At 40.7% G+C, this 24,905-nt stretch overlaps 1 protein-coding gene across 1 annotated transcript; it reads left to right on the forward strand.

The window, feature by feature from the left end:
* The first annotated feature begins 10,881 nt into the window (after nucleotides 1-10,881).
* Nucleotides 10,882-24,774, forward strand: ASMT (acetylserotonin O-methyltransferase). Its single transcript, XM_030571931.1, has 8 exons — nucleotides 10,882-11,065; nucleotides 12,682-12,856; nucleotides 15,645-15,774; nucleotides 16,640-16,708; nucleotides 17,250-17,368; nucleotides 21,768-21,908; nucleotides 23,318-23,440; nucleotides 24,081-24,774. The coding sequence occupies exons 1-8, from the start codon at nucleotides 10,994-10,996 to the stop codon at nucleotides 24,290-24,292; spliced, it is 1,041 nt and encodes a 346-aa protein (XP_030427791.1). The 5' UTR covers nucleotides 10,882-10,993; the 3' UTR covers nucleotides 24,293-24,774.
* The last annotated feature ends 131 nt before the right edge of the window (nucleotides 24,775-24,905 follow it).

Below are 24,905 nucleotides of genomic sequence, written 5' to 3' on the forward strand. Positions count from 1 at the left end.
CAGTGGTTTTGTGACCAGTGCCTACATCCCCTTGTGAATCTAGTTTAAAAAAAAAAATTAAAAATGATTCATTTTGACATTCCTCCCCAAAAAATTTTGTTTCATCTGAAACAATTTACCAAAATAGACACAGATTCCCAAATTGTTTCAATTGACCCAAATCTGCGTATTTTGGTGAAAGAAGTTTTGTCCAAAAATATATATGCTCTGCTCTGATTAGCTTTTTTGCTTCCCCATCTAGCAAAGTAAATGTTGCAGTTCTTGTCAGATTAACGACTGTCCAACTTCTGATTAGCACTAGTGAAAGATAACAATAGTCAACTTTTTCTGTTGATGCTTGGCAAAGACATGAGTAGAAACAAAGGCCTTGCCCCATTGTCTGAAGTAATCTGTTGGAAGCTTTGTTACTTCATCTAGGAGCCATAAAAGGGGTGCCAATTGAATACAAGGAAAGAGGTTCTATCTCCTGATTTCCTTATGACTTCATCTTATTCTACACCTGAGCAAACTCAGCAATTTACCTACATCTTCTCAGGTTCAGAATGGTACCACTTCCCTCCCATTATTCTGTCACTTCACGCTCCAGACGGTTTCAGGGCTCTTGACTTCCAGGATGCATACTTCCATATAACCATCCATCTAGCCCCAGGAAATAGCTGAGATTCACAGTACCTGAGGTAGTGAGTACCTGAGGTAGTCATGACCAGTACAAGATGCAAGCCATTCAGATTCTCCACATCAACAAGCGTTTTCACAAAAGGCCTAGCAGTGGTAGCAGCGTTTACCCATACCTAGATCGTTGGTTGATCTGAGGCAGGTCCCAGCAGGAGACAGACAGCCCTAAAGTACATCCTCTCCTTGTTCACCAGCTAGGTCTCCTTGTGCGCTGTGAAAAAGTAAGAATTCAGAGGGACCATGATCAATTCTGTCAGTGAAAGTCTACCTCCCAGAGGACAAGTTCCAGTCTCTCCAGCCACTAAAAAATGACTTAAAGTCAGGTCTGATGTTGAATACTTGCCTCGGACTACTAGGCTGCAAGTCAATGTGTATATCTGTGACACCGCTTGCCAAACTTCTCCTGTGGTCCCTGTAAGTGTTGCAGTTTCCCCATTGTACCCTCTCACAGGCGTATGGGGAGACGGAGTAAATGTGTGATCCTGAGGACACTGCTTTTCAAAAGATGGCAATCTCATGTGCATAAGGTATGTGCATATCTACATTGGGATCCACATTGACTATAACATGTTGAATAAACACATTTACTCTAGGATAAGTAACTGTTCTTTGCTCAGAATCAGTTGTGTATCATAACGCATTTGTTGGTGACGTAGTGTCTTTAGCTTTCAAATCAGATGTCATTGGATCCCAGTGGAAACTAAAACAGGTTCTGGAAATCATGTACCTAAATTTTAAAAACTTGACTAATTTTTTGCATCCACTAAAAGTGTTTTGGTAGCAATAGATAAATTGTTCTATGTGAAATCTTACAGATTTCTTTAAAAATAAATCACTGACAAAATCTCATCACTTTAACAGGCAAGACTGATTTTCAAGAGCAGTCTGATTAAAATCTGGTACTATTTCTGTGATTTTTCTACTGAATGAGTCTTGGCAAGTGACTTCATGTTCATATAATCAGAAAGATATTTATTTAATCTATTATCCTTTGCCATCTGTAGTGGCTTTAAAACAGATACTCCTGTTCACTGAAGTTTAATCTCTCTGATCAACAGGCTCTTAGCCTAATTACCATGTACTGCTTACACTCCAAAGCACTGTTTTTGTTGTGTTTTTTTCCATTTAAGATGTGAAATGAACATTGCTGGAGGAGGTACTGGTATGTCAAGAATGCCAAGAGTAATGGATCCTATTAGCTTTCACTGCAGGTATGTCTGTACATTAACAAGTAGTTGCAAATCAGTTTTGAAACAATTTAAAATATAAATAACTTACTACTTTGGGACAGGGAGTTTCAATGTCAAAGAGATGCATTACTGCAATAAAGCAAACTATAAACTGTTGCCTGATTTAGGATGTTAATCATATTAATTTGGATAGTATGGGTTATAGGCTTGCTAATTTGTTTGATTAGAAGATAATATTTTTGTTCCGAATTAGGCTTCACAGAATTTACAAAGGACCCTCAGAGGTATGAAGGAAGCTTATACTGAGACAGATACAAGGTTAAAGACTTTTTATTAAGATCAATGAAGTAGTAATTAAACGGTAAAATAACTAGCATTACAAAATTACAATTGTATTACTATTTAAAAGATACATATGATATTATGGTATTATATGCTACAAAGCTTTGGTTAATATCCTCACTCCCTTCCTTGATAACCTGATGGTGAGAGAGACAGGACCGGCCTTGCCTTTGGTGTTTTAGGTTCCTTAATTTTTGAGAGAGGTGTGCAAAGCTTAGAAGAAACTAGAGCTAAGAGCTATCAAAGCTAACTTAGAGTTTGCTTATCTAACTTAACTTTATAATAAAAACCTAATAAAACTAAGAACAAAGCTTAGGGAAACCAAGCTTAGCTTAGTTCCCTTGGAACTTAGAAAGCTTACGAAAAACAAGTACAGCTTATTTACTCTAGCAAAGTGGGTTACCTCTTTTATAGGGCACAGGTGCCTGAAATCCTTTTTTCTATGCCCGAACTTTATTTTTCACTCACAAAAATGTTAAGGTACACTTACTTCATAGGCTAGTATGTTTGTATAAATTGATGACGTACACACACATTAATGACATTAGATTATACACACGTGTTATTTTTGTTCTCACTGTTATTTTGGTTCTTTTTTTGTGGTGTACCTGTTAAGTCTGAGGGTACAGACTTGGAACCCCCCCATGCCATTCTACCATTATCTATCTATCTAGGTGAAAGGTCTTAGACATATGTGTGGGTGCTGACTTTGCTATCTGGATGAAAGGTTCCAGACATAGATTCGCTAACATGGCTTTCGCTTAACATGCAGGATATGGCCTGTGGGTCCCTTGCATTATAGCCCAATTTACTTTCATATAAATTTATAAACCTATTACAATAAAGCAAATACTTAAAGTAGAAGAAAAGTATATATATGTAAGCAGAGTCAGGATGAGCGCTACCCTGATATCTGGTGGTGAATTAGAGAGAGTGTGGAAAGAATTTCAAGAATTTGCATTGGCATCCACCCCCCATTTAGCATAACCCCACAGCAGCCTGGGATGGTTATTTTAACAGCTCTGGGATCCCCAATTTCTTTGTTATTGGGGCAGAAGGAAAAAAAAGTTTGTCACCCTGATTGTGTGAATGTGGAGCTGTGGGACTGCTTTGTGACAGAAATGACTCAACCTCAGTTGGGTGGTACTTGCTAAATATGGGACATGGGTTCCAAAACCCCATGAATTGAGAGAGATTGGGGACTGGTGTGTGTACCTAATGGTATGGGCCCCTTTTGAGGGCCTGGAACACCAATTGCACATCCTCCTCTCTCCAATATTAAAGATCAGAGGGGTAGCCGTGTTAGTCTGGATCTGTAAAAGCAGTAAAGAATCCTGTGGCACCTTATAGACTAACAGATGTTTTGGAGCATGAGCTTTCGTGGCTGAATACCCGCTTTGTCAGATGCATGTCATGCTACGAGTAGAGCTAAATTTTGATTCTATTAGGAGTCCATCTAGAGACTGCTGAGCTGAATTCATGTTGGGCCAATGGTGCACTAGCATCAGGGCTCCCCTACTAAGAGCTAAAATCACTGAAAGAGCTGAATTGAGATCACGGAGTGCTGTGTTAACGAGTGGGGGAGCCTGACGACCTATCGTTAAGCAGCTGGCAGAACAGAGCAGTTTGCAGCTTGTTGGAGCAGCCCATGGAACAGTGAGTGGAGTGAAGCGGTTTGCAGGGACAGCTGGAGGAGCGGTACAGCTGGTGTGGTGGAGCTGGTCATGGTGAAGGCTGCAGCAGAACTCCATGGAGAGGCAGAGCAGTTGGCCCTGGCCCATGTAAGGTGCCTCTTAACACCCTGTGTGGACTTCCCCCCCCCCTTTCCACGCAGGCTGGGGGGGGAGTAAAACTCTGTAGATAAACTCTTGAATTCTGGGGTGGCACTGACCAGAGACTTTCGGGTTGTTGGACTTTGGGGTGATTGGGCTTAGGACCCTAAGGGGGAAAGGACATTGCGAAACGTATCTGGGGGTGGGGTTTTTTTGTTTATGGTTTGTGTTATAATCCTGTTTGTGATGTTTCTCCAGTGGGATGCCGCACTGTTTCCTTCCTTTATTAAGAAGATTTTGCAACACTCAGACTCCGTGCTTGCAAGAGGGGAAGTATTGCCTCCTAGAGGCGCCCAGGGGGGTGTGGTATGTAAGTGTCCCAGGTCACCGAGTGGGGGCTCGAACCGCTTATGCATGGTGTTATTGAAACGGAACACTTGGATACTGAACCTGGCCCTTGTTGCTGCCAATTCAGAGGGGCAGAAGGGTTACATATATAGATATAGATGTAGATACTAGTTGAAGTGGTAGAAGAATCCATGGTATAACAATATTGTCCCTTCCTTGTGGTAAGGGGCAAGCAAGCAGCAATGGCCCATGCAGCGGAGCTCAGGCGAGCAGTGACATCAGGCAGCTCAGGCCAGCCCCACACATGGGAAGGGGGGGCCTTTCAGGCCAGCCCTGTGTGAGGAGGGGGTGAGAAGTTCAGGCCAGCTCCAGGGAAGGTTGGGTAAGCTCCTCATGGTGTCCCATTTCGGAAATATAGTCACTAGAGCCAGTACAGGCAAAGGAGCTGAGATTTTACAAAGTCAAGCACTGCCTTCCTCCACTCCCGAAACTCAGCTCTTGAGACCTCAGGGCAAATACTTCACATTGACCATTAAAAACAATTCTCTGAGCCCTCTGAAAATTATGAGGGAGAATATCCTCCAATGAGAATAGGAACATGCTAACGGGATGGACATACTTCTTAAGCTCCTGCAGAACCCAGAAATATGGAGGTGCTTGAATGTAGTGTATCTATTAAAACTAGGCAGAGTTATCAGTGGCAAAGAGTAGCGTAATTCTACTGGCGAAGAGTGATGAGAGAGGAGTTTCTCTGCTCCAGCCCCAACCATCTAAGGCATCTGGTGCTGGGAGGGGGAATCAGAACAGAAGGGCTAGTCATGTGCGGTGGAGCCAGCTGACTGAGTTTCTACTTGCTCTTCATGAAGTGAAGCCTGCTATACTTCCACCTGTCTCTGCTCCCTTCCAACCTCATCATGAGTCTCTTCAACACTCTTTGGGGGTCTGGGAATGGTTCTTTCCCCAACCCCTTCCAACCAGATAGCTGAGGGAGGAAAAGTGCTCCTTTCTTCTTCTTCTCCTCCTACCTGTCAAAAAAAGACCATCCTAGGGGGTGCTACCACAAGTCTTGTTGTAGATAGAGACCATCTTTATTTCAGTCTATAACTTCATTTATGCCTGCTTGCCTTAACCCTCAACAGGTAATATGGAAAGCAGTTCTCAGCAAGAAGAGGGGCTTTTCCCAAGACAGTGAGTACAGATATTCAAGGTCCACCATTATGAGTCTTTTCCCCTCACACAGAGTGAAGGACCCTAAAAAAGAAGACTCCAATGGTTCTACAACACCAAGATTAAGCTATAGCTAGAGTTTTTGCTTAAGATTAGTTTGTACAGCAGACAGGGAGAGAGAAGGTCAGGTAATGACAATATCTGCATGGGGTAGCCACAGGGCCGGTGCTACCATTTAGGCGACCTAGGCAATGGCCTAGGGCGCCAGAATTTTTGGGGAGTGCTATTTTGCCGGGGGGGTGGCATGCGGGTCCGGTGGACCTACCGCAGTCATGCCGGCGGACGGTCCGCTGCTCGAAAGGCTCCGGTGGAGCTACCGCAGTAATTTCGGCAGGTGGTGCGCTGGCCTAAAGGCTCTGGCGGACCTACCGCAGTCATGCCTGCGGCACGTCCACCGGAGCCTTTAGACCAGCGAACCGTCTGCCGCCATGACTGCGGTAGGTCCACCGGACCCACAGGGGGCGGCAAAATGGCCGTCCGCCTAGGGCGTCAGAAACCCTGGCGCCGCTCCTGGGTAGCCAGTAGGCCTGTGTTCACCTACTACATTTGTGATGAGTGGTGGAGCAAGCCATTCCCTACAGCCACACCTGCACCAATCACTATCCCCTTTATTTCCCCTTTTTTGACACTCTCCTTTGTTTAAGTTTCTGCTGCACTGCTTCATGCTCTGAATCTGTCAGGCCTCACAAAGCTTGCATCGATTTTTTTTTTCCTGGGACTTCATTCTGGTAGAAAAGTCTGAGTTCAAGTGAGTTATTGACAGACAGCGTGTCTGCAAAACTGAATGGAGCAACAATGGCTTCTGGTCTCCAGCTCTGTTCTTAAAAGACTTATTTCTTAAAGACCCTCTACAGCTGTGAGGAAGATTGAAACTGTGGGTTTTTTGTTTGGAGGTGGTGGGAATCTCTGGAGCTCCATATACTCCAAGTGTCTGCTAATAGTTAATCTAACATAAGCAGGGAACCTCATTTTGGTCACCATTTCTGGTGTGTTGTGTAAAAAGTTTGCTAAGTGCAGATGGGAACTGGATTTATTTTGCAGCGTCTAGAAGGGAAAGACAATACACAAGGAAAGAAAACTTGTTGCATATCAATATTGCATATTCCTTCAAACAGACATACAGTGAAATGTTCAATAAGCACTCAGGAGTCAGGCAAAAAAGCACAGCACTGTGTTATCTTCAAAGCACTTAGCTCAGTCTACGTCTGCTCAGGCTTCTAAAGACATCAATTTTATACTGAATATGCACTGTACCTTCATACCAACAGTTGTATAGTTACTTCCATACTAGCACTACATAATCTCACTAGCCTAGTCATTTCCATACTAGTAACATATCTATCCTTATTAGTTGTACATATTACATGGTAAATTGGTATCAGTCCTTATTTTTCATGGGTGGCTTTGTTGTTTTTTCATATGTAATCATATTTTATTCTCAAATCTGATTCAGTCATATCATTTTTTTACATCTCTCCTATTCTGCATGACTTGTTTGTTGCTGTAACTATTTTCTGTTGTACTATTTGTCTACAGCAAGTGATTTGTGGAAAGATAGGTTCATTAATCAAAAGCGCATAGACAACTCCTTGCAGATTTAACGAAGTAACAGCTTTACATAACACATATTCTTTGGCATTGTGCTAAGATGTCTGATGGTGCCTCCAGAGAACAAAAGCAACCTTCATTTTATTTTTTAGAGTTCCTTCATGTCTTAACAGGCGCTTAGAGTTTAAGCCTCAGTAACAGTATACATGGAAACGTGTTGCTTTTCAAAACACTATCAGATTAGTGCAGTTATCTGCAAACCTCATCATCACTCCTCAGTCTCCTTGCTTCTAGTAATCTTCTAAGATGATTATCTCTGGTGTCCTTAAAAATAATCTTGGTAGCCATGGTACAAAAGCTCTCCAAGTGGGCTTAATCAACTGTATGGCCTTTTTATTACCCAAGTTTTTTCTATCCTTTGCTGGGACTGAAAAAAAAATGTCAGCCTTGTGGCAACATAGCAGTTTAATTAGTTATTATACCCTTAAATATCTGGTTATGCAGCCAAAGCTACAGCAAGAATAAAGCATCAAAAAACATTTTCACAGTGGTGAACCTTTAACCAAAGTGTAATTCATGCTAAGGTGTCATTCCCCTCTGGAGACTGCTCTACCCAGGCAGAGGCAAGCAGCCTCCCAGCTGGAGAATAATAGCTGCCAGCTAATGGAATTATTGTTTTTAGTTCAAGTGGCAGAAGTCTGTGCCACGATGCTGGAAGTAGAGCAGGTTGGGAAATTTTAGCCAAAATGGGTTTTTTAAATCAGAAAATGCAAATTGATCAAAACCAAAACCTTCTGTGGAACAACTCAGTTTAGATGTTCAGTTTCTCAAGTCCAGGATCCCCAACCTGCTCTCCTCGTCCCCCTCCCCCACAATAGTATAAGACAGCTGTGTGATCTGCAGCTGGTTCATTTCTGAACCACACCAATGAAACATCTGTACAGACTTGTACTCCACATGTTCTTTTTCCTCACCCTTGTGTCCTGCCCTGATACTCAGTGACAGGATCTTCTGCCATTTGTGGAGGATGAGAAACCCCGGTGGGCCAGCCTGTATTCCACCTTGGTTCCACGGCCTGCCAGGGATATCAGTTGGCTGCTCCTTCATGGAGCTGTGAGCATGAGTGTGTACTTGGCGCAGTTCACCCCATCTCTGCGACACTTGTCCTTTTTGTGGCATGAGGGAGACTCTGGCGCACATTTATCTCAAGTGCATCAGATTGCAGCCCCTTTTTCAGCTCCTCCAGAACCTTCGCCTAAGGTTCTGGTTGCACTTTCCCCCTGCACCTCCTAATTTCCACGCACACCCTGTCCGTGGCCCCATGAATTCATAAGATCTCCTCGTCAACCTCCTCCTGCCACTGGCCAAAGTGGCCATCCATAAAATCAGGAGAAGGATGTTGGACAGGCACTGTGCGACTGTGGGGCTTATTTCTCCCTCCCGTCAATCACACATCCAGGCAGAGTTCCTCTGGGCTGCGCCTGTGCTGGCTCCTTCGATATTTTTGAGGAGCAGTAGGTGCTGTCTGGAGTTCTCTGCTCGATGTCCCCTTCAGGATCCCTGTTTTTGGCCATGTAACGCTCATTCCCATTCCTGTTTGATCATTTGCTGTCCCTTAAATGTAGTTGAACCCTGGGCTTAGTGCAGGGGTCGGCAACCTTTGGCTCGTGGCCTGTCAGGCTGAGAGATGTGCTGGCTGTGGCTTCCCGCCACCCCCATTGGCCCGGAGCAGTGAACCTTGGCCAGTGGGAGCCATGATCAGCCAAACCTGCAAAGGCGGCAGGTAAACAAACTGGTCCGGCACACCAGGGTGCTTACCCTGGCAAGCCACATGCCAGAGGTTGCTGACACCAGGCTTCGTGGCTTCTCCACTGGGGCTAGGGGAAGAGCCTTCAGTTGTGGGTGGGCTTCCTGTGACTTCAATAGATAATTTAGCACAGGAACTTGAGCCTGGATCTTCCAGATGGTAATCAGTGGGCTGCTGGCTGTTCTAAGGTGGGCGTCTGTTTGTCTCTCTCTTTTTTTTTTTCTGATGGAGAGGAAATGTAATTTGAGCAACAATGGTGGATCTGATTTGAATAGACAGAGAGTAGGGGGAAGTAGTAAATCCTTTTCTCACTGAAAAAAAATCATATGACTTCTTTTGAACAACTCTAATACCAATGGAGTGAATAACACTTGACAGGTGGTGACAGAATTAAATGACATTTGGGAAGGAAATAACTTGCCAAATGGCTTCTTTAATAAGTTATGTCTTTCCAAATCACATTTGCTGTGCATGCCAATTTTTTTTTATTTAAGTTATAATCCCCCAATCTTGCAAAGGCAAGTAGGCTGTGGTCTGCCCTTGATTAAAAATATTGTCAAGATTTGTCCTCTATAATAGTGTGGATTGAATGTGGACCAGGCACCATATAATGGGGCAGGGCTAGCTAGGCCCAAAGGCTCTCCTTAACCCTTTCCATGCTGGCGGATGGTTTCTCTGTTTCATGGCAGATGTGGTCAGAGAATACCATACACTGGTAATATAAGTGCAGGTAATGTTTGTAGTGGCACTATGCAGTGAAGACAGAGAAAATATGGCATTTTAAATAATAACATTCTGTACATCCACACATAGGCCAGAATGCTTGTAATAATTTAGGCTGAGTGTCTCCAGCAACCTTTGGATAATTGGGATTTACTTTTACTTTGGAAGAGAGTGTCCACATGAGGCACGGTTGAAGAAAAGCTTATTCTGCACTAGTTATGCTGGTCAATTTCCCTGTGTAGACAAAGCCCAAGTGACTAAAACACATGATGTTTTGTTCGCTGTATTTCACTTACAAATTTAGTCTTGTCTAGCAATTATGTACAATCAGTAAGTAGTTGAGAGTACAGAGGCTGGAGAAATTAATTACCTTAACTAAACCTGCTACTACTATTTGTTATAGGAAACTGTGCTTATCTACAGCAAAAGTGAACTATGAAAAACCCTGTTTCGAAGAGTTTAGCTGGGAAATCACGTATCTTTTTCATGGTCAAGAGAATTGATGGTTCTTAGAAGAAAAGCAAAAAGGAAGAAGCTTTGAACTGGCTTGTAAACTAAAGATTTTCCCATCCTTTGTACCTTTACTTAAAATAAGGCTTACAATACTAGTGAAATTCCAGAAAAATTAAAATAGCTTCAATATGATACCTGCATATTGTATTTTGTGTATAATGGAACATAGTCGTGTGCTGGTATAGGTAGCAAAGTTTGGCTATATATACTTGGAAAAGGTAATTTCAAGCTGTTTGGGGATTGTTTGATAATTCATTTTCCTGCATTTTTAAACTCTACTTTAAAATTGTGTGGTTGAACTGATACAAGCAATTCCATAATTCCACTGGCTGATAAACTTGGTTGGAGACAAATAAGGATCTATATTTAAGGATCCTACAGTTCCACACTGGTGCCAAAATCACCTGCTCAGAATAGCATAGAACTAGGATAAAAGTTTGCCGTTGTACCATGGTTGTGATTAGACCCTGAATTAATTTAACTGATTTATTATGTCTTGATAAACTGTAACATCCCCTGTTCAGGTTTTCGACATTGTAAACACTATCATCTAAACATCTTTATTTTGCTTTCTATAACTTCTCATTAGCTTTTTAAATGCCATTTTGGCTGATGAAACACATAAATTCATAGTAATTCTCCAGCCTGTACTTTCTGGACAGAGAGCCAAAGAACAGCAAGAAACCTAATAGAAGTAACTAACTGATTCAAATTCTTCAAGCAATGTGTGTGTGTTTCTCACAACTAATAAGGTTAAGTGAACTACCCAGTGTGATCTGTATCTAGTGGAAAAGAGGCTTATTTAAATGACGAAGGCAAGAGGATCTCTCACAGAGCGCTGAAGGAAAATGAGCTCCACAGAAGACCTTGACTATCTTCAGATCTTATTTCAATACAACAATGGGTTTTTAGTCTCAAAGGTAAGAATTACAAATAATGCTTGGAAATTATATTAAAACTAGGTAGGTAGAAATTTCCAAACTCAATTTAGATGGTTATTTTAAATCCAAAGAAAGGAACAGACTCAATACAAGGGGTTCCAATTTTAACCTCAATCTCCTAGTAGTTTGTCAAATTTTAACTTGAAATAGGCATGATGAAAGTTTGCAGGAAAAAAATCTATAAGAGACGTCACCTTCAATGATGGTCCAACTCTGAGATAATTTATCCAACTCCTTGAATTTAGGGGTTTTGGGTAAAGGGAACCCAGATCTGAGCTAAGTTGTATTATTATAAAATCTTCCAAATGATGCTTTGCTAAATTAAAATCACCCACAATCGTGCCAGTCTGTTTTGCTAATAGAATATCTTCACATACCTCTAAATTTTGGTTTTCAGATAAACAGACCACAGATCCAAATGACCCTTGGTTTTGATTTTGCAAAATCTAACCTCAGATAACACAGTTTTGCAAAAATATTCTCAACTACAGTGAATTTTGCATATCTGTACTTACCTTGTGCTGCAAAAGAGAACATAGTGGCTTAGTTATATTTTGGCAAATTGTATCCCTTGAGGGGGAAACAGATCTAGTTTAATGACTGTCTTTCAGGAAACAGAATGGTAGTAAGGCAGAGGTGGAAACCCAGAGATTTCATTTCCCTCTTTGAAGATTTTTTTACAAACCATGTATTCCAATTAGTATTTAATATTTCCTGCTCTGTCAAAAGCCAACACAGCAAAACAAGAAACATAATTCATAGGCGGGGCAGGGGGGAAAGAATTAAATTCCCAATGAGTCTCCTTTCCACTGTGGAGAGAATATAGGATAGTTCAAACAATAACAGTTTTTTAAGCACTCAGAAAGACAGTGGATGGCCAATATTTTTCAAATTCACACTCTTAAAATATATTTTTGAAAGATAATCTGAAGATAATTTTGATTGTGCTGGATGGTGTTATGTTACCTCTGAGAGGGAGAGGGGGAACTCTGGGGAGGTTTACAAAGGATCATGGCAAGCAGGAGATTAGAACTGCCACACTCTGGCATTTTTGTGAACTTTTTCTATGACAACAATAAAATATGCAATTTAGCATTATACATTCCATGCTAGATAGAAAGACATAAATAAGAAGACATTTGTTACCATCTAGGGTTAGGCTATTAGATCTATCTAAGGGCTCCAAATCTTTTAGGATTGTTTCTGGCTTTGATGCATGAGACTTTCATTGTTTTTTTTAACAATATGTCACATCATCAGTCCCTTAATCATAGCACAGTGCCTTTAATATGTGGTATTTGTAAGGGTCTGTTCTAAACCTATAAAGACAAAAAACAATGCATACACAATACCTGACCTTAATATGTGATCATTTAATGGGTTGTTTAGCAGGGAACAGAAATGAAAGAAGCAGTGCAACTTAAGCAATGGTCTCGGTGCTAAAAGCAACTGCAGCATTTTGATGGTTGAAAAACACTTTAATGGTGGTTTTTACAATTCTTGTAAAAAAATTTCACCTAAGGATCTGGAGAGCATCATCAAGGGGCATCTGCACTTTTTCTTAGTCCACTGTCTCCACGGCGGTTTGCTTTCAGATTATGTTTACTGCCTGTGAATTGGGAGTGTTTGATCTATTGCTGGAGTCAGAAGGGTCCCTGTCTTCAGATGCCATTGCTGAACATTTGGGCACCAGCGTCAGTGGAATGGAACGGTTACTTGATGCCTGTGTGGGATTAAAGCTCCTGGAAGTCGAAATGAAAAGAGAAGGAGGTAACGTTGTCGGGAAGAGAGAAGACTAACAATTAAATCACTGTTGGTTTTAAGGCCTCATTAAATAATATGTGTGAGACTGACTTATAATATTACAAGCAAAACTGCCAGAATGAGGGAAGAGGTACAGTGTAATTTTAGAAATCTCAAAGCAGCAGATTTACAAAAACTGAACTTGGGTAGAAGTAAGAGAGTACAACAGATGCATAGTCACTTTTCTACCTTTCCTAAGAACCTCTTTAACTCATTGGACCAAATTCAAAAGCAATAGTAATTACCCATGCATAAGGGAATTTGAGTCTAAGCAGCTGTAAGGGAATCTAAGAGAATGTTGTAAGATGTGTAATGAATATATAGTCTGGAGGCCAGAAGACGGTATTAGTTACATTAATTTAGACTTCTTTAAGCTCTCCTGCTGACTTGGCCAATTGTCTTTATATCTTTATATTAATTATCTTTATTACATTAAGTGCACTTTCAGATTTCCTGAGCGAAAGACAAGAGGTCAGATCCTCAGCTTCTATAAATTGGTGGAACTCCATTGAAATTGACAGAGCTATGCTGTTTATGCTGTCTGAAGGTCTGGACCTCTGCAGTGTGAAGTGTACTTTAGAAATATTTACAGATAGCTTAGGAAGAGATGTGTTCAGACAAAGCAACCCTGATTGAAAATCCTATGTATACAAAGAAATTTCTTTGCTGTGTGTTCTCTGGTTTCAGCCTGAATTGTGCTCTCAGTACATGATTTAGGAGGCAGAAATGAGGAGAAAAGCCCACAGAGAGCAGGAAAAGACTACCAGATACAATATCTATCTATTCTTTCTAATCTGTTGTATTCCATATGCAGCAAACATTGGTGGATCTCTCTGTAAATATCACTCACACATTTTGCTGACAAAAGCAGCAGTAGGTATCCTCCCCATGGGAATCAAGCAGTGTTCTAAGGATTAATATAAACCCATTGGCACACAGGGACTGCTATAATAAACATCCGAGAAGAGTGGCCTTTTTACAAGTACCTTTTCTACTCTTAGGCCACTTCTACGTGGGGAAGTTATTTTGGAGTAAGGAAGGGGGAATTTAAAGCGCTACAGCCATTCCACAGTAGCTTCCCATATGGATACTCTTATTCTGGAATAAGAGTTGACTTATAGACTCATAGACTCTAGGACTGGAAGGGACCTTGAGAGGTCATCGAGTCCAGTCCCCTGCCCTCATGGCAGGACCAAATACTGTCTAGACCATCCCTGATAGACATTTATCTAACCTACTCTTAAATATCTCCAGAGATGGAGATTCCACAACCTCCCTAGGCAATTTATTCCAGTGTTTAACTATCCTGACAGTTAGGAACTTTTTCCTAATGTCCAACCTAAATCTCCCTTGCTGCAGTTTAAGCCCATTGCTTCTTGTTCTGTCATTGGAGGCTAAGGTGAACAAGTTTTCTCCCTCCTCCTGATGACACCCTTTTAGATACCTGAAAACTGCTATCAGGTCCCCTCTCAGTCTTCTCTTTTCCAAACTAAACAAACCCAATTCCTTCAGCCTTCCTTCATAGGTCATGTTCTCAAGACCTTTAATCATTCTTGTTGCTCTTCTCTGGACCCTCTCCAATTTCTCCACATCTTTCTTGAAATGTGGTGCCCAGAACTGGACGCAATACTCCAGTTGAGGCCTAACCAGCTCAGAGTAAAGCGGAAGAATGACTTCTCGTGTCTTGTTTACAACACACCTGTTCCCGTTTAGCTTGGTCCACTTCCAAAATGGATTAATCTAAACTGGAAAAAGATACTGATATTCCATAATAATGGTGTCAGCATGGGGAGCTCTTACCAAACAGCTATTCCAGTCCATTTCACCATATAGACAAGCCCTTAGAAATCTGTGGCCATTTCAGAAGCCACCTACACCCTTTTCATGGCAACCAGGCTAGCTGCAGGAGCAAAAATGAGGCAGTATCCACCCTGCTAATGGAAATTCAGGTGGATGCTTCAGAGGAACTTTTCACCTCCATGGCAGCCACCTGGGTGTAGAACACACACAGAGACTCTCCTGGAACTGCCCAGAGCCCAGTCTTCCCATCACACACAGCTGAAGAATAGATTTAAAGCCTAACCTTGTTCTCACTGAGTTCAGTGGGCGTTTGCCTGTGCTGTAAGAGAGAGAACACATTCTATACCAGCCCATATATCTGTCCATGAAAGACATATTTTAAGCATAGTAAGAGCCCAAAACTTTACATCTGTCAGATGACCCCCATAATCAGCCAGTGAGAATATTAAAATTCAGTAGCAGTAGATGGCCTCAGAAGTGTCTGAGCTTTTCAAGTTAGGAATTATGGGTGGTATTATGTCCTGAGGATTTAACTCTCCCTATTGGTTTCCTCATCAGGTGAAAATAGACTGGTATGTTAGGTGTTATTGCTGAAACAAGATACTTTTGAGCACATACACTAAAAAGCATAGTGGAAAGAGATGTCACCACAGGCGTATGGCTTATATACTTTCATAAAGAAGTGCTGATGGTGATGGGGAGTGCTTTTTACATCCTGGAATCCTTCACTCCAGTTCTTACAACATCTGATGGGTAGATATGGTATGCTATGCATGAGTGCCTGGACCCTCCCTCATCTCTGGTCTATCTAGAGTGGGGAATCTCCTGCAGTTTCCTTGTTTCTTTGGTTGCATTCCTACAGCTTGTTCTTGTTACACAGATTATGCTGTAAAACAGGCTTTGCACAATGACAAGTTTGTAAATGTTAACTTACCTTTCCCTTTATTCCGTTTAGCCTTTTACAGGAACACAGAGCTTTCCAACCTCTATCTTACAAAATCAAGTCCCAAATCTCAGTATCATAATTTGATGTACTACTCCAAAACTGTCTATTTGTGCTGGCACTACCTGACAGATGCTGTGAGGTAAGGAAATAAAATCTTATGTTGTTAGTACAAAACTCATGTGCCAACACCCATTGCAATAAAACACTTTGCTACATTTGTGAACCTGCTCAGGAAGAGGTGTGTCTCTAGGGAAACATTAGAAAATGAAGACATATGTAACCCACACTCCTCCTGTATGTGGTGCTCTGTCCCATGTAGCCATGTGGCTTGAGCAGCATGCATAGAGCTCCCAGGTTCAATCCTGCCTGCTGATAATACATATTGACTGGTAATTGTTTCAGAAGAATGTTGAAGTGCAAAGTATCACTATTACTACATGAGCTTATGTTTGCTAGTGCTTCAGTGGATGAATTCACTGCAGATTCAGGAAACAGAATTCTGTACTATGCTTATTGTTGTGTCCCAAGGGGAACTAATCATGACAACAGTTTCTGTAGAGGGAAGCCCTCGGTCAGGCAAATGATGATGAATAGTGACTGAGGGATGCTTACAAGGATCCTAATTGGTTGTGTTGCCAAAGGGAGAAGAAAGTGAGGAAGGAAGTCAGCATATAATGGGCCAGAATCTCAGCCGGTACAAGTCAGCACAGCTCTTTATGGAGCTGTGTCAATTTATACCAGCTGAGGATCTGAGCCTTGTCTCTGGTACATCAAATAGCAGTTGTGTTTCCTTCCCCTTAGTGGTGTCCAATAATGAACTTTAAATAATAACAAAGTAGAGACTGATTTCCTCTTTGAATTTTTTGGTGTGGCACAGACAGCTTTCAGAATGATTCCCTTTTTCCTTAATAAGTTTAATAGAATAAGTACCTTAATAAAATTGCCACCAATGCAGCAAGGAGTTAAACCAAAAATACGCTCACAATTTTGTAATTTTTTTTAAGAGATGGGAAAAACCAGTATGAGCGAGCATTTGGCGTTTCATCAAAAGACCTCTTTGGGGCTCTCTACAGGTAATAATCAATTTAGTGTTGGGATGACTTTTCTATTTTGTATTACCACTTCAGTGGTGAAATATGATGATTAGTCCTATTCACATGAAATATCATTTCAATGGTATCCAATGCTGAGAATTACTGGTATTTCTAATATGCTTGTAATTTGGTATCAAAGCGAAAAATTCTTACTTGCAGCCTATCATGAAAGTTGATTATGTACCATACTCGGTAGAATGGAAAAGTCTGTTAAATGAGAAACATCTGGGGATCTAGCATCATAACACGCTACTAAATGATAAGTGTAACATGTTTTTCTTCCAGTAAGTCTCATAAAAATGTAGGAAACAGGGTGGATTTATTTTTAATATTTTGAATAGCTACTAGCATAAATTATTTTTACTAGTGGTCGCTGTAGTCTATTGTGCATGCTGGCTGAGAAGCAGGATTTTATATAGTATTTGAGATAAAAGTTAGTGAAAGATTAATATTATGCTAGCCACCAATGAATGTGTGATAATTTACTTGTGCTACAAATAATGTTCTTTCAAATCACTAGATCAGAAGAAGAGATGATCAAATTCATGTATGGTTTAAATGCAATTTGGAGTATATGTGGCAGAGATGTGATTGCTGCATTTGACCTATCACCTTTCACCGTCATTTATGATCTGGGAGGTAAGTGTCATCAGAATTTTGAACTGTCTTCTTTGGTAAGCTATGGATAAATACTGCACTTATACTACAACCTTTGTGAGCAACAGAAAAACAGGACACACTTCAAGGTCAGGATCAATCACAAGGGAAGCATTTTACATTTTGAGTCAAAGTCGTATAAAATTATGAAAATGATAAAAGCATTAGAAAGTGGAATGTTTTTCTCAGTCTAAAGAACCCATAGCTCTAAGTAGCAGCTTATTTTCCGTCTCATTGATTTGGTAGGTTTTTCTCTGCCATTGCTTAAGAAATTCTGCCAGAACAGCCTTCAGGCTACTCTTCACTTCATTCAGTGACTTTGGGTTGATGAATTGCCTACATCCGTCTTACCCCCAAACAGCTTTACCGTTGTCTGTATTTCAATCCTGACAGGATTTATAGCAATCTCCATTTCTGCTTCTCCCCCACTGTTTTGCTCTTCCATGTTTCTAAAACACAGAAAGCAGAAATGAAGTCTGGCTAATCTGTTCTGGCCATTTTCACTTCTCAACCTCTAAAGGCATTCAGTGTGCCTCAGCTGTGTCTTATTCTTCTTTGCAATGGCCTTACCTATGATTTTCTGAGTAATATTGATGACAATTTCCACTGGAGTTGTGCATAGCATTAGAACAGCCTCTGCCAATATAGCTCCCTTGTGGCAGCAAATATAGCCTCATAACAGGCTTAGGCAACCTATGGCACGGGTGCCGAAGGCAGCACGTGAGCTGATTTTCTGTGGCACTCATACTGCCCGGTCCTTGCCACTGGTCCGGGGGGCTCTGCATTTTAATGTAATTTTAAATGAATCTTCTTAAACATTTTAAAAACTTTATTTACTTTACATACAACGATAGTTTAGTTATATATTATAGACTTGTAGAAAGAGACCTTCTAAAAACATTAAAATGTATTACTGGCACGCAAAACCTTAAATTAGAGTGAATAAATGAAGACTTGGCACACCACTTCTGAAAGGTTGCCAACCCTACCCTGTAATTTGGCTGTAAAAATTCTGCAGATGTCTTCAGTCACACTGCAATCACTTAGACTCATAGACTTTAAGGTCAGAAGAGACCATTATAATCATCTAGTCTGAACTCCTGCACAATGCAGGCCACAGAATCTCACTCATCCACTTCAATAACAAACTCCTAACCTATGTCTGAGTTACTGAAGTCCTTGAATTGTGGTTTGAAGACCTCAAGCTGCAGAGAATCCTCCAGCAAGTGACCAGTGCCCCATGCTTCAGAGGAAGGTGAAAAACCTCCAGGGCCTCTGCCAATCTGCCCTGGAGGAAAATTACTTCCTGACCCCAAATATGTCGACCAGTTAAACCCTGAGCATGTGGGCAAGACTCACCAGCCAGCACCCAGGAAAGAATTCTCTGTAGTAACTCAGATCCCATCCCATCTAACGTCCCATCACAGATCACTGGGCATACTTACCTGCTGATAATCAAAGATCAGTTGCCAAATTAATTGCCAAAATTCGGATATCTCATCATACAATCCCCTCCATAAACTTATCAAGCTTAGTCTTAAAGTCAGATATGTCTTTTTCCCCCACTACTCCCCTTGGAAGGCTGTTCCAGAACTTCTCTCCTCTTGTGGTTAGAAACCTTTGTCTAATTTCAAGTCTAAACTTCCTAGTGTCCAGTTTATATCCATTTGTTCTTGTGTCCACATTGGTACTAAGCTTAAATAATTCCTCTCCCTCCCTAATATTTATCCCTCTGATATATTTATAAAGAGCAATCATTCTGTGCATTTGTGATGCTACTAATTAAGGTCTGCTGCAGATTATGATGATTATGATGTTTTCATTGTCGTGTATTATTATTTCAAATTTTTCTTAGCTACATTTGTTGGGTTACTTGCATGCCCATAGCCCTGATTCAGCCTCAGTGGGCATTATCATATATTTAGTGATAGATCTGTGCTTAAGCACCTGAGTGAATCAGGGTCCGTAAGCTTGATCTGTTCTTCCTTCTGACTATTTCATTTTAAGCAGATCTGGCTGGGAAAATGACTCTCACACTGCAAAAGTTTCAAGGTTTTAGAAATAAACTGTATCTGAAATTGGGTGAAAAGCCAAAATCTCAAACATTTTTGCAGAAGAGAAATTCTGCAACACTTCATTTTGGAAACACCAAAGTGTTGCACCATTTCCCAAATGGAAGATGCTTCTTGGGAGCTCTGCTCTGTGGCAACCCCACCACAGGAGCTGCAGAGGAGCCAGGGAGCTGGAGGATCCCGGGAAACTGCTCACTAGATGGGCTGCTGGTGAGGCAGCGTAGGCAAGCTGGCAGAAACCAGGCAGGCTTCTACTGGAAACGCGTCTGGTTTCCTTTTGAAAGATGTGTTGAAAATGATGCATTCCCATGGAATATTCTGCATTCGACAAAGTACCATTTTCTGATGGAAAAATGTGTTGTGGAAAATTGATCACCAGCTCTAAGTATGTTATCCTGAAGCTCAATGTGTTCAGAGCCATGGAATTTTCCAAAATATCCCACGTCCCACCCATCATTTGAACACAACTTATAGTCCCTTTCCCCCTCTCCTGCCTTCTCCCCAAGACAAATGTACTGGTTGTCCTGAGATTTCAGTCCTCATCTTCCCAGACTGGAATCAGTGTTTTTATTACAAGGGATTTAGAAGTGTTCTTGGTGACTTTTTGTATAGAATTAATATTGAAGAGCCACGCTACAATTTTGTAGGCTCAAAAGTTGGACCACTTGCTTCCCTCCCATCCTTCTTTCTGTTTGCAAAGTCCTTATACAGAAAATCTTTCGGTGCCCTTTTTGGGTCTGAATCCAAACCCTAAAACAGTTGATGGAAATTATTCCCTTGACTCCACTGATCTTTGGAGCAGGCCATTGTTGAATGCTCACTGCCCGCAGTCTTATGCAAATGACTAGCTCTGCAGGAACAAATTCGTGCGTTTGTGGGATGGAGCCAAAGCAGCTGAAGCACAGAAACCAGATCAGTTTTCAGTTCACTGTTGCAAACAGTGAGAAAAATATGAATTTAAATATCATGGGAAAAATAACCTTGACATATGCTGTCCTTTTAATGTAAACTAACTCAGCTCATGCTCCTCACCAGTTTCTTTCCCCCTCTAGGGCTTGTTTTTACAATACAAGCAAACCCCATCCTGAACATTAACTGTATGGTAATGTTTTGAATGGTGAATACCGAATGTGAATCTTTCACATTTTTAACAATTTGGTTATTTTGCTTATGGCTTAGTGTGGCATTTTCTATATACCAAGACCTGGCTTTGGTGTAAACCTAATGGGAGGAGATAAGTGCTTTGGAAATCCAGCTTGTAGGGAAGAGTGCCTAGAGTACTAATACATTGCTGCAGTGACTGTGCTGATTGTGACCATGCTAGAACTCAGGATTTTATCACAGCTCTGCCCCTGGTTGGCTGGATGACCTTAGGCAAGTCATTTCCCCTCTCTGGGCCTTTGTTTTCCCATCAGTACAATGGAGATAATGATATGTGCTTTCTTTGTGAAGTGCTTTGATATTCATAGATTAAAAGCGCTATAGACTCATAGACTTTAAAGCTGGAAGGGACCACTGTGATCATCTAGTTTAATAGCACTATATAAGAGGCTAAGTATTATTATTTGCTATATGCATTCCTAAATATTGAAGATGGGAGCTTTAAAACAGAAAAATGATATGTCAATTTTTGATAAGGGGAATATTTACTGTGGTGGGTCACTGGTATTTTAACTTTTAGTTTTATGTAAGGCTGGTTGAAATTTTTTCAGAATATTTTCATAAAAAATTGAGTGTTCAAAACAGACCCAATTTTATTGGTTTAAAGTCTTGTGTTTTATGGCAAACACTGAAATGGTTATCTCCATTTCCTGTTTAACAAAACAGAGGTTTTCAGTGAAATAAACTTCCAGTAACTGTTTTCACTTAAAAAGAAGCCTGAAAAATGTCATGAAAACTAAAACTTAGAAAAAGTCAATATTTCATAAAATTTTCATACTCAAACTTATCATTTTTTGAAAGAGAAAACTCTTCATTTGAAAATTTCCAGCCAGCTATAGCTCCCTCACACTGTGTTGTTAAAACAATATCCTTTACAGAGTGGTGGTTAGATCACAGGACTGGGAGCAGGGAAAAATGGGTCCTATTTCAGAGAAGACAGCTAGGCTGGAAGACCATGAACAAAACACTTATCTCTTTTGTATTTCAGTTTCTACTTCTGTAAAAGTGGATACTAACATTAACCTACCTCACAAGGTGGCATGAATCTGAGTTCATTGCAGTCTAAGTTTCTTAGACGGAAGATGTTATAAAAATGACCAATGTTGTTATATTTGAGCATTTACTCTGTATTTCACTTTCACTATAAGGAGGTGCAGGTGGTTTGGCCCAGGAATGTATTTCTTTGTACCCAAAGTCTACAGTCACAATTTATGACCTACCTAAAGTAGTGCAAGTGGCGAAGGAGCGTTTTGTACCCCCAGAAGAACGTCGGATCACTTTCCATGAAGGTAAACTTGGTTCATTTTGTGTGTGTTCATATGCAAAGAAAAATGTGCTGAATGGACCATGTTTCATGATAACAGAGTGTAATGAGCAATGTACACCGTTTGAGCTTGGTTTCTCATCTAGGAGAAACTGAGCTATTAGTTGCCAAGGATGCAAGTATATACCAAGGCCTTGAATATTATCCCGGTTAAACAGCAAGGTAAAAATTAAAAACCAAGCTCCACGCTGTGTGCTTCCTAGCCCTTCAGTGCCACGTGGTGGGAATGCGTCTTTACTGAACAATTGTAGGCGTGTCCAAAGTGTGCAAAATTGTTGAAAACAGTAGGTTGTGTAGATTAGTGCAATATGACTGGCCACAAAGGCCCACAAGGAGGACCATGTTACATTTGAAGGGATAAATGCTGTCAGGGTCCTGTTACAATATAAACTGAGTGTTGAGGCATCTTGCTTTTAGATACCTATTTTTACTATTTAAATCAAAATAAATGGTCAGTTTTGTGGGAGTGGGAGTCGGAGGAGGTGGGGAGAGACAGAGAAAAGGGACCCAGCAGTGAAGAAGGGGGAAAAGTAGAAGGGGGTGATGACCTAAAAGCAAAGACAGAGAAGTGCGAGAGATGGTTTATATGGATGTAGCAGACAGGAAACGGAAAGATTGAGAGGGAGAAATGAAACTGGCATACAAGTGGATGCATAAAGTGCATACCAGCAATTATTCAATACTGAGAGATTTGCAGGGCCATCCAGAGGATTCAGGGGGCCTAAGGCAAAGCAATTTCAGGGGCCCCTTCCGTAAAAAAAAAGTTGTAATACTATAGAATAGTATATACTCATGGGGGGTCCTGCAGGGCCGAGGACCTGGGGCAAATTGCCCCACTTGCCCCCCCCACCCCAGGCAGCCCTGGAGATTTGCCTCCTAAGTGGGGCTGTGAATCTTCTTTATTTGTATTGTGGTCCCACCTAGATTGGAGGAGGTTTTTTTAAATGTAATTGATGTAGAAGGAGGTGAAAATTAACTTTTTTTGGGTTTGTTTAGGGAACTCTCACCATCCCTTTCTTTTTACTTCATTACATATACGTTCATTTCTTTCTCTTCGGAGAAATTGTGAAGCACTAAAATGTTTCCAAAGAATCATATGTCTATTAAATGTTTAGCTGCTTACATTTTTCAGGCTTCATCCATACTTAACATGAACAAATCCCCTTCGCACTGCCACACGGCATTGAGAATTTTTGCCATACACTCTTAGTCACAGCTTAGCATTGGCCGTGAGCATGACAAGCCAGAGTAGTGTAGTTTCCCAGCAAGTCTTTTGAGTAGTTTTGGAGTTAGCTTGTACTTTTTGCAACACCAAATTTAAAATGTTTGCTTATTCAGGCCTGTTTTTTGCATTGTTTTTCTTTTTTGTTACAGGAGATTTTTTTAAAGATCCAATTCCAGAAGCTGACCTGTACATTTTGGCTAGGATCCTGCATGACTGGGCAGATGGCAAGTGTATGCAGCTACTAACAAAAATGTACAAGGCCTGCAAGCCTGGTATGTTTTCCTCTTTGCAAAATAGAGACTTATATGCATCATTTGGTTTGGACAGGGTTTTTGTGTTTCTTTTTTTTAAAAAGGTCCATTTGAATGAAAGACTAAGTAAAGAAACATACACTGAATACCTTTCTCCTTTTAAGTCAGTGATTTGTATCCAAGCCATGCTAGTAATAATGGCCAATGTGAAAATTTTCACAATTGGTTTCTAGGTTTGGGCACTTCACTTTAGACATGGAAGGCCAGATATTTAAAGTTATTTAGGTGTCTAATGATGTTGACAGGCACCTCTTCAATTTTTGAAAATTGCTAATCTGTGTTTCTAGGTGCCATGGGGTTTGATTTTCAGAGGGGCTGAGCAACCACACCTCCGGGGTTCATTTCTGCTGGCATAAATAAATGTTTCAATCACAGCTAATAGGTTCCCCTTCACTCTCTACTTGAAGTACAGGAAATAAGTTAATTGATGCACAGAATCCCTCCTGCTATTTCATTAAATAAATATAACGTGATTTTTCTTTTTATTTAAGGGAGATCACTAAAGTTTTGGAAATACTTAAAAATGCAGTTGGAAAATAAACTTTTGTGTCCTCCTCTGACAAATTAACGTGTTTGTTTTTAAATCTCTTTATCCTACCAGGGGGCGGAGTGCTGCTGGTTGAAACACTTTTGAATGAAGACAAAACTGGGCCTTTAGAAGCCCAGCTTTACTCTATGAACATGTTGGTTCAGGCTGAAGGAAAAGAACGAACGCCAACCGAGTACAGCAAGCTCCTCGCTGCAGCTGGTTTCAGAGAGATTCAAGGCAAGAAAACAGGAAAGCTCTATGATGCCATTTTAGGAAGAAAATAATTCTGTCTCTTCTTTCTTGCCTATTGTTAGATGTGTAAATGCAGTGACGTGACCAGCTTTTACTAGACATCAGCAATGAACACAGCTCATAGTTAACCATGTCACTTTCTTTGTACAACAATACATTGCTAGAACATACACTCATTATGTATGTTGAGCCTACAAGGATTGACGGTCTGCCAGTTTGAATGTGAATCCTGTTTGGCTCTGGACTCTAACTGTGGGAATAAAGTAATTAACACAGGTTTAACAAAAAATAGCATGTGAAAGCAACACTATGGAAAGCTTATACTCCTTGCATTATACATTTTTTGTATTCTGTCAGACTTTGTACTCTCCCTTGCATATTTAACATAATGTCCCATCTGGCTTTGTACTCAGCTTTCTTTCTGCAAATAGAAACTGTACATCAATGTACTGATTACTGTGGGATGCACTGAGATTCTATGAAAATGTATACAGCATAAAAGGAGTGAACTCTCTCTCGTCAGGATTTGCCATCTTTCAGTTTCTTCAAATGTTTCTTAATTCAGTCTCACATTAGAACAACAACAGGACAGTCAGTATAATGAAAAATATGAGATTCAAAGCTAATCAAATGAAGTGTTTTTCC

The sequence above is a fragment of the Gopherus evgoodei genome, chromosome 1 (assembly GCF_007399415.2).
Source record: "Gopherus evgoodei ecotype Sinaloan lineage chromosome 1, rGopEvg1_v1.p, whole genome shotgun sequence".
Classification (NCBI taxonomy): domain Eukaryota; kingdom Metazoa; phylum Chordata; order Testudines; family Testudinidae; genus Gopherus; species Gopherus evgoodei.

What these genes read in the sequence shown, in the direction of transcription:
- ASMT (XM_030571931.1), top strand. Translation starts at nt 10,994, where the DNA reads ATGAGCTCCACAGAAGACCTTGACTATCTTCAGATCTTATTTCAATAC. An exon ending in TACCTGACAGATGCTGTGAG is followed by an intron (nt 15,775 to 16,639) that starts GTAAGGAAATAA and finishes ATTTTTTTTAAG; the next exon opens with AGATGGGAAAAACCAGTATG. An exon ending in CGTCATTTATGATCTGGGAG is followed by an intron (nt 17,369 to 21,767) that starts GTAAGTGTCATC and finishes TTTCACTATAAG; the next exon opens with GAGGTGCAGGTGGTTTGGCC.